We start from the raw sequence: 23,115 nt of genomic DNA on the forward strand, positions 1-23,115 counted from the left end.
CAATGCAAAGAAGCTAAGAACCTTGGTAAAAGGTTAGAGGAGGTGCTATGTAGAGTAACCAATCTAGAGAGGGATATAAATGACCTGATGGAGCTGAAACACACAACACAAGAAGTTTGTAAAGCATACACAAGTATCAACAGCTGAATCGACCAAGTGATTCTATGCACCCAATAAAGGAGCACTCAGATTCATAAAGCAAGTTCTTAGAGACCTACAAAGAGACTTAAGACGCCCACACAATAATAGTGGGAGGCCTTAACGCCCCCACTGTCAATATTAGAAAGGATGTCACAGTTTGAAAACCACGTTGCTGAAATAAGGCATACAGGCAGATTAGAGAAAAAAGAATGAAAAGGAATGAACAAAGCTTCTGAGAAATAGGAACTATGTAAAAAGACAGAACCCATAATTGATTAGAGTACATAACGAGATGAGGAGAATGGAAACAAGCTGGAAAACACACTTCTGGATACTATCCAGCAGCATTTCCCCAACTTAGCAAGACAGGCCAACATTCAAATTCAGGAAATATAGAGAACAGCAAGATACTCCACGAGAGGATTAACCCCAAGACACATAATTATCAGAGCCTCCAAGCCCGAAATGAAAGATAAAAATATTTAGAGAAATCAGAAAGAAAGGCCAGGTTACCAACAAAGGGAAGTCCATCAGACTATCAGTGAACCTCTTAGCTGAAACCCTACAAGCCAGAAGAGAGTGGGGCCAATATTTGACATTCTTAAAGAATTTTCAAACCAATTTCATATCATATCATATTGAATTTCATATCCAGTCAAACTATACTTCATAAGCAAAGGGGAAATAAAATCCTTTCCAGACAAGCAAATGTTGAGGAATTTCATCACCACCAGACCTGTCTTGCAAGAGTCCTGAAGGAAGCACTAAATATGGAAAGGAAAAGCTGATACTAGCCACTGCAAAAATACACCAAAATATAAAGATCAATGACACTATGAAGAAACTGCATCAACTAGTGTGCAAAATAACCAACTAGCATCATGATGACAGGATCAAACTCACACATAACAATATTAACCTTAAATGTAAATGGACTAAATGCCCCAATTAAAAGACACAAACTGGCAAATTTGATAAAGACTCAAGACCCATTGGAGTCCTAAATTCAGGAGACCTATCTCATGTGCAAAGACACACATAGGCTGAAAATAAAGGGATGAAGGAAAATATACCAAATAGAAAGCCAAAAAAAAAGAAAAAGAAAAAGCAGGGATTGCAATCCTAGTCTCTGATAAAACAGACTTTAAACCAACAAAGAAGAGTGGGAGACCTTAACACCCCACTGTCAATATTAGACAGATCAACGAGACAGAAAATTAACAAGGATATTCAGGACTTGAACTCAGCTCTGGACCATGCAGACCTAATAGACATCGACAGAACTCTCCACCCCAGATCAACAGAATATACATTCTTCTCAGCACCACATCACACTTATTCTAAAATTGACCACATAATTGGAAGTAAAACACTCCTTAGCAAATACAAAAGAACAGAAATAATAACAAACAGTCTCTCAGACCACAGTGCAAACAAATTAGAGCTCAGGATTAGCAAACAACTACATAGAAAGTGAACAATCTGCTCCTGAATGACTATTGGGTAAATAACAAAATTAAGGCAGAAATAAATAAGTTCTTTGAAACCAATGAGAACAAAGACACAATGTACAAGAATCTCTGGGACACAGCTAAAGCAGTGTTTAGAGGGAAATTTATAGCACTAAATGCCCACAAGAGAAAGTGAGAAAGATCTAAAATCAACACCCTATCAATCACAATTTAAAGAACTAGAGAAGCAAGAGCAAACAAATTCAAAACTAGCAGACGACAAGAAATAACTAAGATCAGAGCAGAACAGAAGGAGATAGTGACATGAAAATCCCTTATAAAAATCAATGAATCCAAGGGCTGGTTTTTTGAAAACATTAACAAAATAGACCACTAGCCAGACTAATAAAGAATAAAAGAGAGAATAATCAAATAGGCACAATAAAAAATGATAAAGGGAGGTCACCACTGATCCCACAGAAATACAAGCTACCATCAGAGAATACTATAAACACCTCTGCACTAATAAACTAGAAAATCTAGAAGAAATTGATAAATTCCTGGACACATACACCCTCCCAAGACTAAACCTGGAAGAAGTCAAATCCCCGAATAGACCAATAATATGTTCTGAAATTGAGGCAGTAATTAATAGCCTACCAACCAAAAAAAGCCCAGGACCAGACGAATTCACAGCCGAATTCTACCAGAGGTACAAAGAGGAGCTGGTACCATTCCTTCTGAAACTATTCCAAGCAATAGAAAAAGAGGGACTCCTCACTAACTCATTTTATGAGGCCAGAATCATCCTGATACCAAAACCTGGCAGAGAAACAACAAAAAAAGAAAATTTCAGGCCAATATCCCTGACAAACATTGATGCAAAAATCCTCAATACAATACTGGCAAACTGAATCCAGAAGCACATCAAAAAACGTATCCACCACCATCAAGTTGGCTTCATCCCTGGGATACAAGGCTGGTTCAACATATGCAAATCAATAAACATAATCCATCATATAAACAGAACCAATGACAAAAATTTGTCTTGGTTATCTCAATGGATGCAGATTATCTCAATAGATTATCTCAATAGATGCAGAAAAGGCCTTCAATAAAATTCAATATCCCTTCAGGTTAAAAACTCTCAATAAAATGGATATTGAAGGAACATATCTCAAAATCATAAGAGCTATTTATGAAAAACCCACAGCCAATATCATATTGAATTGGCAAAAGCTGGAAGCATTCCCTTTAAAAATCAGTACAAGACAGGATGCCCTGTCTCACCACTCCTATTCAACATAGTATTGCAAGTTCTGGCCAGGCGATCAGGCAAAACAATGAAACAAAGGATATTCTAAGAGGAAGAGAGGAAGTCAAATTGTCTGTGTTGCAGATAAGATGATCGGATATTTAGAAAACCCCATCGTCTCAACCCCAAAACTCCTTGAGCTGATAAGTAACTTCAGCAAAGTCTTAGGTACAAAATCAATATGCAAAAATCACAAGCACTCCTATACAACATCAATAGACAAGCAGAGAGCCAAATCATAAATGAACTCCCATTCACAATTGCTACAAAGAGAAAAAAATTCCTAGGAATACAGATAACAAGGGATCTGAAGGACCTCTTCAAGGAGAACTACAAACCACTGCTCAAAGAAATACGAGATGACATAAATAAATGGAAAAACCTTCTATTGTCATGGAAAGGAAGAATCAATATCATGAAAATGACCATACTGCCCCAAGTAATTTACAGATTCAATGCTATTCCCATCAAACTACCATTGACATTCTTCACAGAATTAGAAAAACTACTTTAAGTTTCATATGAAACCAAAGAAGAGTCCGTATAGCCAAGACAATCCTAAGCAAAAAGAACAAAGCTGGAGGCATTACACTACCTGAATTCAAACTATGCTACAAGGCTACAGTAACCAAAACAGCATGGTACTAGTATCAAAACAGACATACGTACCAACGAAACAGTACAGAGACCTCAGAAATAACACCACGTATCTACAACCATCTGAATCTTCAACTAAACTGACAAAAACAAGCAATGGGCAGAGGATTTCTTAAAATCAATAAATGAGATGATATCATAGAGGAAGTTTTATCAGAGACTGGGTTGGGGAGGAGAAGATGGGGAGAGGTTGATCAATGGGTACAAAATTATAATTAGATAGAATAAATAAGTTATCGTGTTCTATTACACAGTAGGGTGACATTGTTTAACACTTAGGTATTTTACATTACAAAATAGGTAGAAAAGAGGCTTAGATGACCATCGCAAAAAAATGATAATTGCCATGAGGTGATGGTCATACTAAATACCCTGAGTTGATCATCATACAACATATATATGTTCAAAACATCCAATTATACTCCTAAACATGTATGATTATAATATGTGAATTAAAATAAACATACTAGCTAAACAAATACAAATCCCAATGAACAAAAATTTACACTAAATCAAAAGGGTGTGCCACATTTTTTCTCACTACTGAGGGACCAATATTGTTAATATTTGATTGTAATTTCTTAAAGTTTCAAAATTCAGAAGACTGTATGTGTATTCTAGAAAAAATGGAATCAAGTAAACTTTTATATACTTATATAACTGTATTTCATGTTCTTAAATAATATTCACATAGCATTTTAATAGTTTATATGATACTACCTTATACAGAATTTGAATAACTTTCTTTTATTTTTGGTTATTTAAGGGGGTCTCTTTTCTAATATCTATTACTCTAAATAAAACTATAACTGATAATCCTTCTATATGAATCTTGGATTATTGATAATTCCCTTAAAATAGAATATTGGAAATTAATTTTAAAAAAGGTTTGTCCTTTACTAGATTTGAATAGAATATAAGCTTATTGTAGCAAATCTAGAAAATTCAAATATGTGATAAATATTAGACAATATGTAAAGAAAATAAAAATTACTTACATTCTTCCTTTCAAGAGGTAACTCTAGAAAATATTTTGATCTATACTTGCCATTATTATGTATATAGCTGTAAATGCTCTTTAGTTTGAGTTTTCATACTACCATTGCCAGATATATTTTAAAAATCAGGTTGATGTTTACCCAGGAAGCATTATTTCTTTATCTAAATGCTGGATTAATTTGCACAACAGGTAATTATCTTTTTATTTAATTTTTTAAAAAATGTAATATGGTGCCTATGATAAGACTGCTTTACTAGTTTGTGATATTGTTTTACAATTTCTTTCATGATTGACAATCTACTTAGAATATCTACTTTTACTTTAAGCAGTTGTGACTATTTATCTTTTCCCCAGAAAGGCTTATATTTTCTTGAGAGTTTTCAAATTTACCAGCACGAAAATTACATGGGTTGGGGGAAGGGTGGATGGGGAGACGTCGATCAATGGGTACAAAATTATAATTAGACAGAATAAATAAATTCTAGTGTTCTATTACACAGTAATATCTTTTTTTTTTTTTTTTTTGAGGCTTGATCTCATGTTATCATTCAGGCTGGAGTGCAGTGGGGTGATCACAGCTTATTGTAGCCTTGACATCTGCTCTCAATTGATCCTCCCACCTCGGCCCCCTGAGTAGTTGGGACTACAGGTGTGCACCACCACACCTGGCTTTAAAAAATCTTTTGTAGCAATGAGATCTCACTGTTGCCCAGGCTGGTCTCAAACTGCTGGGCTCAAGTAATCCTCCTGCCTTGACCTCCCAAAGTGTTGGGATTACAGGCATAAGCCACCATGCCTGGCCCCTCTTCTAATATTTTAATCTCCTTTACATCTATAAATGTATCTGGTAAGATGATTTGTGGCTATTTACCTATCAAATACCATCAAGTATGGCTTCTCACTGCCCACAGTGGCCAAAAAAATAACATCATATCCAAACTCTTTACATACCAGTCACACCTCCAAAGCTAGGCACTGATTTACTTTTCCAATCTTATTTTTCTTTATTCTAATATGCTTCACAGACACTTCTCATTATTTCCTTAAGGGCAAAGAACATGCATTTCTGTGCTTCTGTCCATTTGTGGGCTGAATTTCTTCAAACAACAATCTCCTTTCTGCTCTTTCTTGGCTGATCAGAATAAGCACCCTCTCTGTTTCTGTTCAAGTCTTCTGATCCACTATCATAAAACTTTTCATGAGCAATAGATGACTTTTTTCTCACCTTACTCAGGGCCCCTTGTGCTTCAACTATTGTGCATTCTTCATTGAATTCTTCAATTCTCTTTCCCCACTAGACTATAAGATCCTGGATTGCAGAACTATGACCAGTTACTATTATTAATTTTTTTGTCAACCAACCTACTTACAATAAGAAATGAGTCAATTTAAGATCAAATTGGGCGACTGCTTGTGTGACCTAGAAATAAACACAACTACTTAGTTATCTTTTCCCAGATAATAGGGCCAGTTGCAATAACCTCTGTCTACTGAAAAGCTGTCACAGTTCGTACTGATTTTGTTACAAACAAGATGTTTTACTATATACCAGAAAAGTATCAGCAAAAATGTAAAAATCTATAGTGTCTGTGCTGAAAATGACTCTTCCATCAATGTGGTGCTTGTGCAGTGCACAACCTATACTATCTTATATATACTACCATATAGGTTTCCCACTTCTATGTATTTTTTTCAATGTTTATTGTACATTTTAAATTATGAGTCAAGAGCATAAATTACTTTATGGCTCGTTTAGACATAATGTAAACAATATTCTCTTTCTACAAATTAAACTGGACCTGAGCAAAGCAAACTCCAGTAGAAGATGTTAACTACTGTCCTCATAATAATGTGTACTCATTTTATAACCATGACTGTTCACTTTTCTCTTAAGATCTTCTCTGATTATTGTTTTAAAGTTGAATAGCAAATGGTCTCAACTCCCTCCAGGCTAAACAAGTAATGTCAGTATCAATCATATTTGGAACCAAATGCATATTATCTATCTATATTACCAACCTTATTACTTATGTATTGCTCAGCTATATCAAAGAAATTATCTCATGATGTAAATATACTAATATTAACACTTAGTATATGCAAGTTATTTTAGCTCTTTGAATCTCAGTTTCATTATTTACATAATGCAGGATACTGGAGCTGTTGGAAGAATTAAAGATATTATCCTTAATGTGTCAATAGGTGCCTTCTATTTTCAGAGGAAATTGGTTCCCATTGATAGACCTTGTTGAAGACATAGGCCTATGCATACTGTTGTGCCATCAACCATGGACATTTTGTCCATAAGTTATTAAGTGCACATGATGTTGAAACAAAAAGGTGCTTTCTTTGAGTAGCTAGCACATAAAAACAGTGGATGATTTAAGTTAAATAAGCAGTTGAAACATGAGGAACATGGTCATATAGAGAGTCAAAGAAGATAATAAAGGCATAGCAATGCCACAGCATGCCAGACTATGACAAAATGATATAGTTAGGCAAAACCAGTTATCTTTCTTATAGAACAGAGCAGGTATGCAAAGAGAAGCACTGGGAAAAGGAGAGAAAGGAAAGAAGGTAGAAAGGGAGGGGGGGAAGGAGGGAGAGGGAGTGAGAGGAAGGGAGGGAGAGCAAGGAAGGGAGGGAGAGCAAGGAAGGGAGGGAGAGGATGTGAGAGAGGGAGAGATTACGGGAGAGAGACAGAAGAGGAGAAGGAAGGAGAGGAGAGGAGGGGAGGGGAGGGGAAAAGGGGAAGAGAGGGGAGGGGAGGAGAGGAGAGGTGGGCAGAGGAGAGGAGACGAGGGGAGAGGAGAGGAGAGGGGAGGCGAGGAGAGGAGAGGTGGGGAGAGAGGAGAGGAGAGGAGGAGAGGAGAGGAGGAGAGGAGAGGACAGAGAAGAGAAGAGGAGGGGGAGAACAGGAGAGAGAAGAGAGAAACGCTAGATTCAGAGAAAGAAAAATGGAGTAACTGCCTTATTGTTTTTCATTTCTCGTGAAGACTAGTAGATAACAATACTTCGCTTTCAAAAAGATTTTCCCATATCTTTCCAACAAGTTTTCTTATAAAATGGAGTTTATTGGGATGATTTTAAAGCCCAAATAATTCTTTATTTGTTTGAAAAGTGCATAGCACCATCTCTAGTACACACTAGATACTAAAAGAATGGAAGCTATCACTAATCAGATTATAAACTCAAAATGCAGGGAAGATAATACAATTGGAATTTATTTTAATTTCAAAAATCTATCATCTAAGCCAGAAAGATGAAATCTTTTCTGTTAAACTGAGTTGTCATTGACAGAAATGTGGCTTGGTCTTATTTTGGCTTCCATGTAAATACATTTCAAATATAAAGGAAACATAGACCTCTTCCCTTTCCACCCCTTTTTTATCTACTGAAGAATAACATTATAGACACTTACAAGATTCAGCAACATAATGATTATGAAATTGATACAGACAGCAGCAGCAGATGTTGCAAACTGCCAGTATTGTTTGATGAAATTCCACTTGAATGATGCAAACTGTTCCATGACAACCAGGCGGTACACCACGACTCCAAACACTGCAGTGATCACCAAGGATATCTACAATATTAGACACCAGAAAAAACATCCATATTTTACATCACTAACAAGTCAAAAGCAAAACCATAGATCAAATCTACTGTCCCCAAAAATTGAAGGTATTTACCTTTCTAAGAAAGGATATCTAGATTTAATTATCTCCTTTAAGGAAGTTATATATGCAAATTCTGCCCAATGTCCTCTTAAATGGAATGCTCATTTTTAACACAAGATATCTAATCATCAGGTCAACTCATATAATTTCCATTTTATCTTAGACGATCTCTGTTTCTCCCAAAAAGTATTTTCTTTAAAAAGGTGCACAAACTGCCTTTGTAAAATCCCCATAACCTGTTGTGACTTCTGTTTGTTTAATTGTATGTATTACCAAGGTGTTGGAAAGAATAAGGTTTCTGACGTTCTCAATGTCACAAAATGAGTTGATATCATTGAACTTACTTCTAAATTTGGAATCCCAAAACATTTTGATATTGATGGCTATACTTTACCATGAAGAATATTCCTGAGACAGAAACAAGAAGACGAGTGACTTTGTCTGAGGATGGCTGATGTGGTTCAGGTTTTCCCGTGATGGGATTTACGATCTCCATCTTGTAATACTTGGCTTCAAACTGGGGACGAAGTGTTTCCTATGAGAGAAACTAAAGTTATCTAAATATCAAAGCCATAAACTAAAAAAAAATACTCCCCAGAGTTGATACAATACTCCTAAATTTGGCCTACTTTTGTATTAAAAGTCTTCACAATAAAGCAGCCTTTTTAAAATAACATCAAATTGCCTTCCAAATAAATCCTGAGCAGTATTGTAATCAGTATAATTTTCCACTAATGTAATTTAAAGAAACATCACAGAAGTGGTCTGAAAAATACATACTTCATTGATCTCTATTATCTTCATAAAATAATAAATTTTGTTAGTAGGAAAAATCAAGGCAAAAATCTAATGATGGTTAACTGTTTCCAGCCTGAATGCTAGGGCAGCAGATAATTTTCCATATCCTGTAATAGCCCAGTTTCCCTATTTCCTTGTATGCTAACATCTTACCTCCTCTTCTTCCCATTCGATAAGGTCCCAAGTATAGGTCAGTATACTCCTTCTCCTTTTCCAAAACTCCAGGAAGACTGTGGCTATAACATATAAAAATGATAATTCTTTACACAAATCACATCATATTGCTTTTCTTCTTTATATTGATATATCTTATCTCATAATTAAAATTAAATTATTATTAAAGTAATTAATAAAATTTTTATTTTTCCCTTTTCCTCTTCTTCCTGTGTTTATACATCATTAATTAGTGTATCTATTAACATACACTGCTAGAGGGGTGTGATTTCTTTTACTGAAACCAATAAGCAGGGACTTTTTGTCAGCATAGCTCATCAAAATGATGCAATCAATATTACTGAGCTAAATATTGACCCTTTTGACCTGCATATGCTTATTCAAAATCTAAAGACTCAAATAAAGCCTTCTCCAAGAATCACAATAAAGACCATGTGATACTTGTCCAGAACTTACAGAGAGTTGGTGTAGGAGAGAGAATAAAAGAACAAACTCTCGTAGTGAAGGAGAAAAGAAAGACAAGAGAAGAAACTCTCGAATTCATATTCTGGGTGGACTCTACATGGACGGAAAAGGACTCAGTGGAAAAAGTAAAGAAATTCCTGAACTGACAGCTCTTCTGTGTAAACAGCGAGGAGAACGATTGCTGTTTAATTTTTTTTCTAGATGGGCTCTATCTTACACCATTCAAGACTTTGTGGACACAACTAAGAACTCACATATACGTTTTAGAAATGTGTGGTACTGGGGCAACCCTCTTTAGGTCCCCTCCCATTGTATGGGAGCTTTGTTTTCACTCTATTAACTCTTGCAACTGCACACTCTTCTGGTCCATGTTTGTTATGGCTCAAGCTGAGCTTTTGTTCACTGTCGACCACTGCTGTTTGCCATTGTCGCAGACCCGTCACTGACTTCCATCCCTCCTGATCCAGCAAGGCATCCATTGCCGCTCCCGATCAGGCTAAAGGCTCGCCATTGTTCCTGCATGGCTAAGTGCCCAGGTTCATCCTAATTGAGCTGAACACTAGTCACTGGGTTCCACAGTTCTCTTTCATGACCCACGGCTTCTAATAAACCTATAACACTCACCGCATGGCCCAAGGTTCCATTCCTTGGAATCCGTGAGGCCAAGAACCCCAGGTCAGAGAACAAAAGGCTTGTCGACATCTTGGGAGCAGCCCACCCCATCTTGGGAGTGGCCCACCACCATCTTGGGAGCTCTAAGAACAAAGACCCGCTGGTAACATTTGGTAGCCCGCATGGGGCTTCTCCAAAGTAGTGAGTAATATTGAACCACTTTCTTTTGCTATTCTGTCCTATCTTTCCTTAGAATTGGAGGAAAATAACTGGGCACCTGTCAGCCAGTTAAAAACGATTAGTGTGGCCGCTGGACTAAAGACTCAGGTGTGAGGCTTCCTGGGAAAAAGCTTTCTAACAACCCCCAACCCTTCTGGTTTGGGAGTGTTGTTCTGCCTGGAACCAGCTTCTGCTTTCACAATTTTCCTGGGGAAGCTGAGGGTCGACTAGAGGCAGAAAGTTGTCATCCCGAACTCCTAGCGTTGGCCAGTTGAGACCATGGCACAGCCAGAAGTCTCTACTCAACAGTCGCCCATGCGTGCACCCCTTCGTCTCCTTCTGACCCATACCTCCTGGGTCCTAACCACAACTTTCTTGAAAGTGTAGACCCAAAATTCTCCTTACTTCTGAATCTACTTCCTCTGATCCCTGCCTCCTAGGTACTAATGCTTCAGACTTTCACTTCCACTCCCAAGTATTAGAGCAGGTTGTATCTCCAAAGGGACCTAAGGAAGATCTACACTGTGTCCTTAAGCAACTAGGCTATGAACCCAGGGAGTCTTGTCCCTGGTGACTCTCCCAATTTAGGCATACAGCTCTCGACATGGGCAGTTATGTGGGAACCGTCCCCACCACCCTTGCCAGGGCCTTAGAACTGATAACCCAGTACTTTAACAACTGGAACTGGGTCTACAACAACGTAATAGATCAGGATGAAAATGAATTGAGTAAGTTATTCCTATCTAATTAATATTCCTATAGTGGCAAATGGGGCAACAAGCGAACGTCCTTCCACTATGTTTCCAAAATCCTTCTACAGAGGCAGAAAGGAGAAAGAGAGAGGCAGAGAGAGAGAGAGAGAGAGGAAGAGACAGAGACAAAAGGTGAGTCAGAGAGAGAGAGAGACAGAAAGTCAAAGGAGAAAGAAAGAGAGAAAGAGACAGATAGAAATGGTAAAGGAAAAACAGTGTACCCTATTTCTTTAAAAGCCAGGATAAATTTAAAACCTATAATAGATAATTGAAGGTCTTCTCTGTGACACTATAACATGCCAATAGTACCTTGTTGTCAGTGTAAACAAGGGTGTAGCCCAAAACACTGAGACCACTGACAACCCACAGCCTTCCTATCAACAATCCTTAACCCAGTAACCTGCGAATGGCCCAAATGCATTCAATTGGTAGCGGCAACTGCTTTGCTAACAGAAGAAAGTAGAAAAAGAATCTTCAGAGGAAAACTCATTGTGAGCACACCTCACCAGTGTGAGGATAGTTCAGAGCTATCCTAAGTCAAAAAAAGCAAAAAGGTAGCTTACTAACTCAAAAATCTTAAAGTATGGGGCTATTCTGTTAGAAAAAGGTGATTTAACACCAACCACTGAAAATTCCCGTAATCCAGCAAATTTCCTAACGGGGGATTTAAATATTAATTACCATACAAAGGTCCAACCAGACCTAGGAGGAACGCCCTTCAGGAAAGGACTATAGATGGTTCCTCCCAGGTGATCGAGAAAAAAAACCACAATGGGTATTCAGTATTGACAGGGGGACTCTTGTGGAAGCAGAGTTAGGAGAATTGCCTAATAATTGGTCTGCTCAAACGTGTGAGTTGTTTGCACTCAGTCAAGCCTTAAAGTACTTACAGAATTAAAAAAAACTCTATCTCAATACTGAGTCAAAAGGTTACCAACACCCTCTCTGAAACGAATTTGCATAAGAACTGTTGTTTATGCGAATGAATCTTGATGGGCAGCTGAGTTGTTATGAAATACTCAGGAACCCAGCCCTGGTCTAGGACTCACCCTTGAGCCAAAGGCAATGTTGGGCATGCTGGTAAAGGACAATTAGAATCCAGCAGCCTGGACCCCTTTCTTCGTGGTCAAGAGAGGCGGGAAAAGGGGTGCAGGACTGCTACATCGGTGAGCGTAACTAATTCGATAAGCAGAGGTCCATGGGTGGTTACACACCCTGGAAAGGAATAAGCATTAGGACCATAGAGGACGCTCTAGGACTAATGCTCATTGGAAAATGACTAGGGGTGCTGCCATCCCTATGTTCTTTTTTCAGAAGTGAAACATTCCCCCCAAGGCAAAAATGCCCCTAAGATGTATTCTGGAGAATTGGGACCAATTTGATCCTCAAGACATTAAGAAAGAAATGACTTATATTCTTCTGCAGTACTGCCTGGCCACAATATACTCTTCAAGGGGGAGAAACCTGGCCCCATGTGGGAAGTATACATTATAACACCATCTTACAGCTAGACCTCTTTTGTAGAAAGAAGGGCAAATGGAGTGAAGTGCCACATGTGCAAACTTTCTTTTCATTAAGAGACAACTCACAATTATGTAAAAAGTGTAATTTATGCCCTACAGGAAGCCCTCAGAGTCTTACCTCCCTGTCCCGGTGTTTCCCCAGTTCCTTCCCCAACTAATAAGGACCCCCCTTCAACCCAAACGGTCCAAAAAGAGATAGACAAAGGGGTAAACGATGAACCCAAGAGTGCTAATATTCCCCGAGTATGCCCCCTCCAAGCGGTGGCAGGAGGAGAATTTGGCCCAGTCAGAGTGCATGTACCTTTTTCCCTCTCAGACTTGAAGCAAATTAAAATAAACCTAGGTAAATTCTCAGATAACCCTGATAGCTATGTTGATATTTTACAAGGGTTAGGGCAATCCTTTGATCTGATGTGGAGAGATATAATGTTACTGCTGAATCAGACATTAACCCCAAATGAGAGAAGTTCCACCATAACTGCAGCCCGAGAGTGTGGCGATCTCTGGTATCTCAGTCAGGTCAATGATAGGATGACAAGAGAGGAAAGAGAACGATTCCCCACAGGCCAGCAGGCAGTTCCCAGTGTAGACCCTCCTCACTGGGATGCAAAATGAGAACATGGAGATTGGTGCCGCAGACATTTGCTAACTTGCGTGCTGGAAGGACTAAGGAAAACTAGGAAGAAACCTATGAATTATTCAATGATGTCCACTATGACACAGGGAAAGGAAGAAAATCCTACTGCCTTTCTGGGGAGACTAAGGGAGGCATTGAGGAAGCATACCTCCCTGTCACCTGACTCTATTGAAAGCCAACTAATCTTAAAGGATAAGTTTATCACTCAGTCAGCTGCAGACATTAGAAAAAAACTTCAAAAGTCCACCTTAGGCTGAAGCAAAACTTAGAAACCCTATTGAATTTGGCAACTTCGGTTTTTTATAATAGAGATCAGGAGGAGTGGGCGACGGGATAAACGGGATAAAAAGAACGCCACTGCTTTAGTCATGGCCCTCAGGCAAGCGGACTTTGGAGGCTCTGGAACAGGGAAAGTCTGGGCAAATCAAATGCCTAATAGGGCTTGCATCCAGTGCAGTCTACAAGGACACTTTAAAGAAGATTGTCCAAATAGAAATAAGCCACATCCTCGTCCATACCCCTTATGTGAAGGGAATCACTGGAAGGCCCACTGCCCCAGTGAACGAAGGTCCTCTGAGTCAGAAGCCACTAACCAGATGATCCAGCAGCAGGACTGAGGGTGCCCAGGGCAAGCGCCAGCCCATGCTGTCACCCTCACAGAGCCCCGGGTATGCTTGACCATTGAGGGCCAGGAGGTTAACTGTCTCCTGGACACTGGCGCAGCCTTCTCAGTTTTAATGACCTGTCCTGGACAACTGTCCTCCAGATCTGTCACTACCCGAGGGTTCCTAGGACAGGCAGTCACTAGATACTTCTCCTAGCCACTAAATTGTGACTGGGGAACTTTACTCTTTTCACTTGCCTTTCTAATGATGCCAGAAAGCCCCCTCTTTTTTTAGCGAGAGGCATTCTAGCAAAAGCAGGGGCCATTACACACCTGAACATAGGAGAAGGAAAAAGGGTAAATATATATGCAGACTCTAAGTATGCTTACCTAGTCCTCCATGCCCATGCAGCAATATGGAGAGAAAGGGAATTCCTAACTTCCAAGGGAACACCTAGCAAACATCAGGAAGCCATTAGGAGATTATTATTGGCTGTACAGAAACCTAAAGAGGTGGCAGTCTTAACATTGCTGGGGTCATCAGAAAGGAAAGAGAAATAGAAGGGAACTGCCAAGCAGATACTGAAGACAAAAGAGCTGTAAGGTGGGACCCTCCATTAGAAATGCTTATAGAAGGACCCCTAGTGTGGGGTAAGCCCCTTCAGGAAACCAAGCCCCAGTAGTCAGCAGAAGAAATAGAATGGGGAAACTCACGAGGACATAGTTTCCTCTCCTCAGGATGGCTAGCCACTGAAGAAGGAAAAATATTTTTGCCTGCAGCTAACCAATGGAAATTACTTAAAAACCTTCACCAAACCTTTCACTTAGGCATTGATAGCACCCATCAGATGGCCAAAACCTTATTTACTGGACCAGGCCTTTTCAAAACTATCAAGCAGATAGTCAGGGCCTGTGAAGTGTGCCAAAGAAATAATCCCCGGCCTTATCGCCAAGCTCCTTCAGGAGAACAAAGAACAGGCCATTACCCAGGAGAAGACTGGCAACTAGATTTTACCCACATGCCCAAATCTCAGGGATCTCAGTATCTACTATTCTGGGTAGATACTTTCACTGGTTGGGCGGAGGCCTCTCCTTGTAGGACACAAAAGTCCCAAGAGGTAATAAAAGCACTAATTCATGAAATAATTCCCAGATTCGTACTTCCCTGAGGCTTTCAGAGTGACAATGGCCCCAATTTCAAGGCTGCAGTAACCCAGGGAGTATCCCAGGCGTTAGGCATACAATATCACTTACACTGAGCCTGGAGGCCACAATCCTCAGGAAAAGCCAAGAAAAATGAATGAAACACTCAAATGACATCTAAAAAACTAACCCAAGAAACCCACCTCACATGGCCTGCTTTGTTGCCTACAGCCTTACTAAGAATCTGAAACTCCCCCAAAAGCAGGACTTAGCCCATACGAAATGCTGTATGGACGGCCCTTCCTAACCAATGACCTTGTGCTTGACCAAGAGATGGCCAACTTAGTTAGTTGCAGACATCATCACGTCCTTAGCCAAATATCAAGTTCTTAAAACATTAAGAACTTGTCCCCCAGAGGAGGGAAAGGAATTATTCCACCCTGGAGACATGGTATTAGTCAAGTCCCTTCCCTCTAATTCCCCATCCCTAGACACATCCTGGGAAGGACCCTACCCAGTCATTTTATCTACCCCAACCATGGTTAAAGTGGCTGGAGTGGAGTCTTGGATACATTACACTTGAGTCAAACCCTGGATACTGTCAAAGGAGCCTAAAAATCCAAGAGATAACACTAGCTATTCCTGTGACCCTCTAGAGGATCTACGCCTGCTCTTCAAGTGACAACCATGAGGAAAGTAACGAGAATCATAGATCCACATGGCCCTCCCTTGTCATATTTTTCTTTTTACTGTTTTCTTAACCCCTTTCATTCTCACTGCACCTCCTCCATGCCGCTGTACTACCAGTAGCTCCCCTTACCAAGAGCTTCTATGGAGAATGCGACTTCCCAGAAATATTGATGCCCCATCGTAGAGGGGTTTTTCTAAAGGAAACCCCACTTTCACCACCCACAACCATATGCCCCTGCACTTCAGGCCATACATTTCAATCCCTGTATCTTTAACCTCCTTGTAAAATATGTCTCTTCCAGAATTGAAGCTGTAAAACTACAAATGGTTCTTCAAATGGAGCCCCAGATGCAGTCCATGACTAAGATCCACCGCAGACCCCTGGACCGGCCTGCTAGCCCATGCTCTGATGTTAATGACACCGAAGGCACCCCAGGGGTCTCAATTGCACGACCCCTACTATGCCCCAATTCATCAGGAAGCAGTTAAGAGCAGTCGTCAGCCAACCTCCCCAGCATCACTTGGGTTTTCCTGTTGAGTGAGGACTGAGAGACAGGACTAGCTGGATTTCCTAGACGGACTAAGAATTCCTAAGCCTAGCTGGGGAGGGTGACCGCACCTACCTTTCAAAATGGGGCGTGTAACTCAGCTCACACCCAATCAGGTAGTAAAGGGGGCTCACTAAAATACAAATTAGGCTAAAAGCAGGAGGTAAAGAAATATTCAAATCATGTATCACCTGAGAGCACAGGGGAGGGACAATGATAGGGATATAAACGCCAGGCATTGGAGATGGGAGTGGGCAACTCTCTTTGGGTCCCCTCCCATTGTATGGGAGCGCTGTTTTCACTCCACTAAATCTTGCAACTGCACACTCTTCTGGTCCGTGTTTGTTATGGCTCAAGCTGAACTTTCACTTGCCATCCACTACTACCATTTGCCACCATCACAGACCCGCCGCTGACATCCAACCCTCCGGATCCGACAGGATGTCCACTGTGATCCTGATGCAGTGAGGTGCCCATTGCCACTCCCCATCAGGCTAAAGGCTCGCCATTGTTCCTGCACGGCTAAGTGCCCAGGTTCATCCTAATCAAGCTGAACACTAGTCTCTGGGTTCCACGGTTCTCTTCCATGACCCACAGCTTCTAATAGAGCTATAACACTAAGCGCATGGCCCAAGGTTCCATTCCTTGGAATCCATGAGGCCAAGAACCCCAGGTCAGAGAACAAAGGCATGCCGCTATCTTGGGAGCAGCCCGCCCCATCTTGGGAGTGGCCCACCACCATCTTGGGAGCTCTAAGAACAAAGACCTGCCGGTAACAACTGGATGAGTCCGACTGCTTTATAGCTGCCTGTGTGTGGAAAGCAACTAACACTCCCTAGGCCTCAATTTTTTAATCTATAAAATGGAAGCAGTAAATATCGCATCATATAAGTTGTTGAGTATTTATGAGAATTAAAAGGATTAATCACCATAAAAGGCCTGACACTGCCAATAATATATTTGACAAATATGAGTTTCTCTTTTTCCCTTTATTCTACTTTATGGCAACTCCTACTTACTAGTCTCTTTCTTTTGCTACTAAGCGGATATCTGGGTTTGTTTCTTTGTTTCATCAAGGACAGGTTCTAAATGTTGTACCCTTTAACCCTGAAAGCATTATCTATTCTCTTAGAGGGTAAAGGGCAGAGATGTTATCCCTGTTGTTTTCTACCCTCAGAGAAGGTCAGAAATGTCACGAGCTCTCTGTAGATCCTCTTAGCTTCTCTTACACAATCCTTTGGTTCTGTGTGTGGTGAAGGTTGGATGGGGGCTAAATCAGATCAGTAGAAACCAAATGGTGAACCAACTGTGAACAGAGAAATACAAACTGAGTATCCCTACAATGGAATACTATGCAGCAATAGAAAGAAATGTTAAGGCCGGGCGCGGTGGCTCAAGCCTGTAATCCCAGCACTTTGGGAGGCCGAGACGGGCGGATCACGAGGTCAGGAGATCGAGACCATCCTGGCTAACACGGTGAAACCCCGTCTCTACTAAAAAATACAAAAAACTAGCCGGGCGAGGTGGCAGGCGCCTGTAGTCCCAGCTACTCGGGAGGCTGAGGCAGGAGAATGGCGTGAACCCGGGAGGCGGAGCTTGCAGTGAGCTGAGATCTGGCCACTGCACTCCAGCCTGGGCGACAGAGCGACACTCTGTCTCAAAAAAAAAAAAAAAGAAAAAAAAGAAATGTTAAGTATGGACCCACGCATGGAAGGATGCAGGGATGTTTCCTACAGCGTAGAAGGACCTTGAAAACACAGTGCTAAGTGAGAGAAGCTGGACAGGAAGGATCATGTATTGTGTGGTCTGCTTATGTATGATCTGCTCACATATTGTATGATCTGCTTACATGAAATACCCAAGGAAGACAAATCCACAGTCAGGAAATAGATCTGTGGTTGCCAGGGGCAGGGACTTTTGGGGGAAAATAGGGAGTGACTGTTAACAGGGACCTGATTTCTTCTGGGGTAATGAAAATGGTCTAACACTGATTGTAGTGAGGGTTGTGCAGCTCTGTGAATACGCTAAAAAAACATTGAATTGGACACTTTAAATGGGTGCAAATTATATTCCAATAAATTATTTGTAGAAACTAAAAAAAAAAAAAAAGAAATGTGTGGTACTAAGATTTTTTCTCCTTCTTTCTTTATAACTAAAAATCAGCATCAGTATTAGTTAGAAAAAAAAAATACAAAGTTCATAGTTGCATTTTCTTACCTTTCATGACATTTACAAAGCCCTCTCTCACATATGTTTTAAATTCATTGTCACTGTCATAACATTTTTAAAGAGATATGGCAAGTGTTAGCATCATGTGGATTTTGGAAACAAAGATGCCAATTGGCTGTGACCCTGACAATAAATGGCAGAGCCAGGACCAAAACTCTTGCTAGTTACTCTCCACCTACAGTGCCTGACTGGTACATTCCTCAGGCTGTTTTTTGTTGGTTGGTTGGTTGGTGTTCAGATTTTTTTTTTTTCCCTAGGACTACCATAAGTAATTACTCTGTACTGATTTTCAGCAGTTTTAAAAGAGTACAAATGACTAAAAGAAGCAAGACAGCCAAAAATTATTATCAGCAAGAAAAACTAGAATCTCCAAGCACTGGATCTGCTTTCAAATAGCAGACCAGAATCACTGTTACCAAATGAGACATTCATAACTTAAGAGGAAAGTGGAATATAGAGGAAGTAAACAGGAAAAGAGATACAAACAAAAGGAAAACTGAAAAAAAAAGTACAATATTAAGTAAGCAAGTACAACATATAGTGATTCCTAGGCTGGGACCTAAGGTTTTTAATATAGTCCATGACATTTAGAATGCTCTGTCAAATCCTAATTATCATTGGTCTCCGTCAAGGCTTAAAGTTTAAATGTGTCTGTCACATGCTTTCTTCTTAATTTATATTTCCAGCATATACTTGAGCAAAAAACATCTTTCACAAAATATAAAAAATAAAGGTAATCTTGAATTTGGTCCGATTTTAGCTTGAAGGTAATAGCATTAGAGAAAATATATTGAATCTTTCTCAGAAAGTAGGGTGTCCACTTTCAGTTTTAATATTAAGAGGTAACCTTTGTTAAAAATCCATGCTTAGCTGGTGATATATGTATTTTATTCATGGCTTATTTATTTGAACTTTCAGGTAATCCACATTCTCACTTTTTAAAATTGTTAATTAGAAAAAGGGTATACAGAATAATTGAGTATGCAAAACACTAATGAAATAAATTGGCATTTACTAATCCCTACTAAAATTATTAATAAAAATACAATTAGTAATACAAATAGCTAACTTTGAAAGTTAAAACAGTGGTTGCTTCTGGGGGTAGAGATGATTGGCAAGAGGCTCAAGGAACTATGCAAGGCATTGAAATCTATGTTTTAATAGGGGTGATGGTGGTTATACAAGTTCATTTATTTTTCAGAAGCAACCATAGTGTTCTTCGAATCTGTGGATTTCACTCTTACGCAAATTATAACTAAAAATTACAGAAAATAATTTTTTAAATAATAAGTGATTAAAAATATTATATGACTTGATTCTTATGAAAACCCTCTTTGCTTTCCGAATCTTTTTAACTCCTTTTTTTTTTTGAGACAGAGTTTCACTTTGTCCCCTAGGCTAGAGTGCAGTGGCATGATCTCGGCTCACTGCAACCTCTGCCTCCTGGGTTCAAGTGATTCTCTTTCCTCAGCCTTCTGAGTAGCTGAGACTAGAAGTGCATTTCACCATGCCAGGATGATTTTTTTTATTTTAGTCGAGACAGGGTTTCACCAAGCTGTCCAGTCTCGTCTTGAACTCCTGAGCTCAGGCAATTCGCCCACCTTGGCCTCCCAAAGTGCTAGGATTGCAGGCGTGAGCCACCACGCCTAGCCTCAACCTTTTTAACTCTCGTGCTTAGCATTAGCGGGACCTGATCTTGCAGTGAGGGGCTGAAAAGAAAGCAGGGAGATGGGATGACCATGTCATTCCACAGTCAGTTCCAGGGTGGCTGCAAACCTAAATTATGAACATAGGCAACCAGCTTGGATTTGAAGGGTAGGCTGAACAATAAAAATGTCTGCACATTTTTCTAGAACAGTTGTATTAACCAGCCTTGGAAAGGAGAAATGGCTTCTATTTATGCCAAGATCTAAGCAAACAGATGAAGCAGAAGCACCCAACTTAGGTGATCTCAAGGCTCTCTCAGGTATATAAATGCATGTGGCTTTTATAAATATAAATATAGAAGAAAAGGTTGGGGTCGACCCTAAACAAAAAAAGTATTTAGTTCATCTAGACACACCCAAATTTCAATAATACATGATGAAATAAACGTCTAACACTGCCCTAAGTCATCAGCCAGATTTGACTCACTGGCTCACATCTTGTCTATTCCAGCGCAAATATTGGATTCCAACTTATGTGAGATGGAGGGCAAAAAATTGTTAGGGTCTCAGTTCAGCGACTGTTCTCTTAGAAGGATTACATGAATTTAAATCTCAATCTTGATAGCAGAGGAAAAGAGGATGAGAAAAGGGGTTGAGCTGGCATCTTGATCAAGATTGAGTAATGGACATGGGAATTTCAAGAGGAAACAGAAATCTGTGAAAAACTCTATGAATCTATGACTTTGAATAAAGTATCTTATAATCCATTTTATTGTAATTGCTGGTGAAAAGTTTGGCGTGCATAGTTAAGTCTGGAATCCTGGCTGGATCAGGTGGTCTCTGAAGCAAGCAGCAGATTAAAAGAATACAGCAGCATTAATGACAGCCCCAGATCAAATCAGGGGTGAGAATTGAGTGGTTGGAAGAACTGACGAAGTGAATCGGGAGGATTTATATAGTTGAACATTTTAGAGCTTCAAAAAATGTCAATGCTCAATCTACACTTTAGACCAATTAAGTCAAAATCTCCAGGAAAAATATCCCAGCATCAGTACTTTTTAAAGCTCCCAAGGACTTGAAATGTGCAGCCAAGGTCGATCACAGTAGCCTAGAGAATAAGCAGTTGTGCTGATGGAAGAGGTAGAAGAGCAGTCAAAGTCAAGGTTACTGAGGTGGTAGAACCTCAATACAAAAATTATAAGGTTAAGCCAGCAGAAATAATACTGTCATTTTGTTTTGACTTCCAACTATTTATAAAGTATTTTAATAATCACTTTAGATACATTACTTCTAATGTCTATAACACCCATTCTCTTAACAGTCAACAAAAATCTGAACGGGAACTACATGTACAAGGTGTATATGAAATGTTTCATAAAATGGCTATTGTTATTAACCTTCAGCTTAACATATGAGAAATTTGGAGTACTGAGAGGTTAAGTGACTTGCTGAAGTCACATGGATGATAGGAACCTAAGTCATTCTAACTCTAATATTCATACTCTGTCTACCACACAATGCTTCCCTGAATAGACATGAAATAGGTTCTGATATGTGGGAATGAAAATCTGAGAACAAGCTGTGAGTGTCATCAATAAAGAAGTATCCTGCAGATAGGTAGATAGGGATGTAGAAAAAACAGCAGAAATGAAATAGCATGGGGTTCAAAGCACAGAAATCTGATATCTAAAAGCAAAGGAATAATGGCTCAAAATAAAGATGGCAACAGAGGGATGGTGAGGAGGGGAAGGAGTGTATTAAACTTGTTAAATGTTAAAGATAGTTAAAAATAAAAGTGTATAAAATGAAAATAATTAAATTTATAAAGAATAAAACATCAAATCATATATAGATGTAAGGAAGGCTTATAAATATAGATGCATATATAGGTAGGTAGACTGACAAATCTAGATATACAAATAATGCACACACACACATATATATAAGCATTAGCACTGATTGTTTGTGGGAAGCGGATTAGGGAGCATTTTCACTTTGTTCATAGCAGACATTGTACAAAGAAATGTGTGCTGCCTATGTTCTTTTTAACCACTCTGGAAAGTTTATCAACTCCTTTCTTTGGTCCTGTGAAACTGGTCTGGGGATGGAGTCAGAGGATCAGAGGCCTCCATAGGAGAAGTACATTTTTGTTATTAGGGGAAAGCCAGGTTTGACATGACTCACGGAGGTGAAAGGGATATTCCAGAAAAGCTGAAGATAATAAAGCATAACTCTGTTCCTTGGCAACTATACATTATATTTACTTTTCACACCTGCCTCTCTGACAACGACACCCTCTTCTCAACTTAAAAAACATTCAAAGATGAACAGGCTGCACTTAGCTCTTATAGCTCCATTTCCTCGGTTTACAGTTCATAGCACAGAGTGTCAGAATCATAGAGTCACAAATGTAAGGGAGGTCAGATGCTGCATGTGGTTTGTTCCAAGTTATTTACTTTAAATTTAAAAACAACAAGGCCCTGGGGGTTGAAACATATCATTGAGCTTGTTTAGAAACCTTCCAAAGCATCTACAGCACTTTATTATAACTTATTATACTTGTTCTTATACATGATTTTTACTACACTTGAAGTTAAGTTTTTTTAGTGTCTTTTTTTCCTTAGTTTTCTTAGTGTTTGGCACACTGAAAATGCTCAATAAATGTTCATCAAATTGAACTGAATTATTGAATAGAATCCAGTCATAATGTAACTCCTGGTCTTGTCATCTTTCCATTATTCCAGGTTTTCAAATTATGCTTCAAGGAATCTCATTGGCAATATGGGAAGGCCTGTAGTCCCAGCACTTTGGGAGGCTGAGGCAGGTGGATC

The 23,115-nt window shown here is 39.5% G+C and overlaps 1 protein-coding gene across 8 annotated transcripts in view; it reads right to left on the bottom strand.

Annotated features, from left to right (window-relative positions):
• Nucleotides 1-23,115, bottom strand: part of ANO3 (anoctamin 3) — a 476,116-nt gene that overhangs the window by 55,448 nt on the left and 397,553 nt on the right. For all 8 annotated transcript variants that reach the window (XM_074012595.1, XM_015434966.4, XM_074012596.1 and 5 more), the window contains 3 exons: nt 9,196-9,278; nt 8,639-8,779; nt 7,986-8,150 (listed from right to left, as the gene is read on the bottom strand). In XM_074012595.1, the coding sequence (XP_073868696.1) occupies nt 7,986-8,150; nt 8,639-8,779; nt 9,196-9,278 (389 nt within the window). The remainder of the gene's footprint in view (nt 1-7,985; nt 8,151-8,638; nt 8,780-9,195; nt 9,279-23,115) is intronic.

This window comes from Macaca fascicularis, chromosome 14, assembly GCF_037993035.2.
Source record: "Macaca fascicularis isolate 582-1 chromosome 14, T2T-MFA8v1.1".
Classification (NCBI taxonomy): domain Eukaryota; kingdom Metazoa; phylum Chordata; class Mammalia; order Primates; family Cercopithecidae; genus Macaca; species Macaca fascicularis.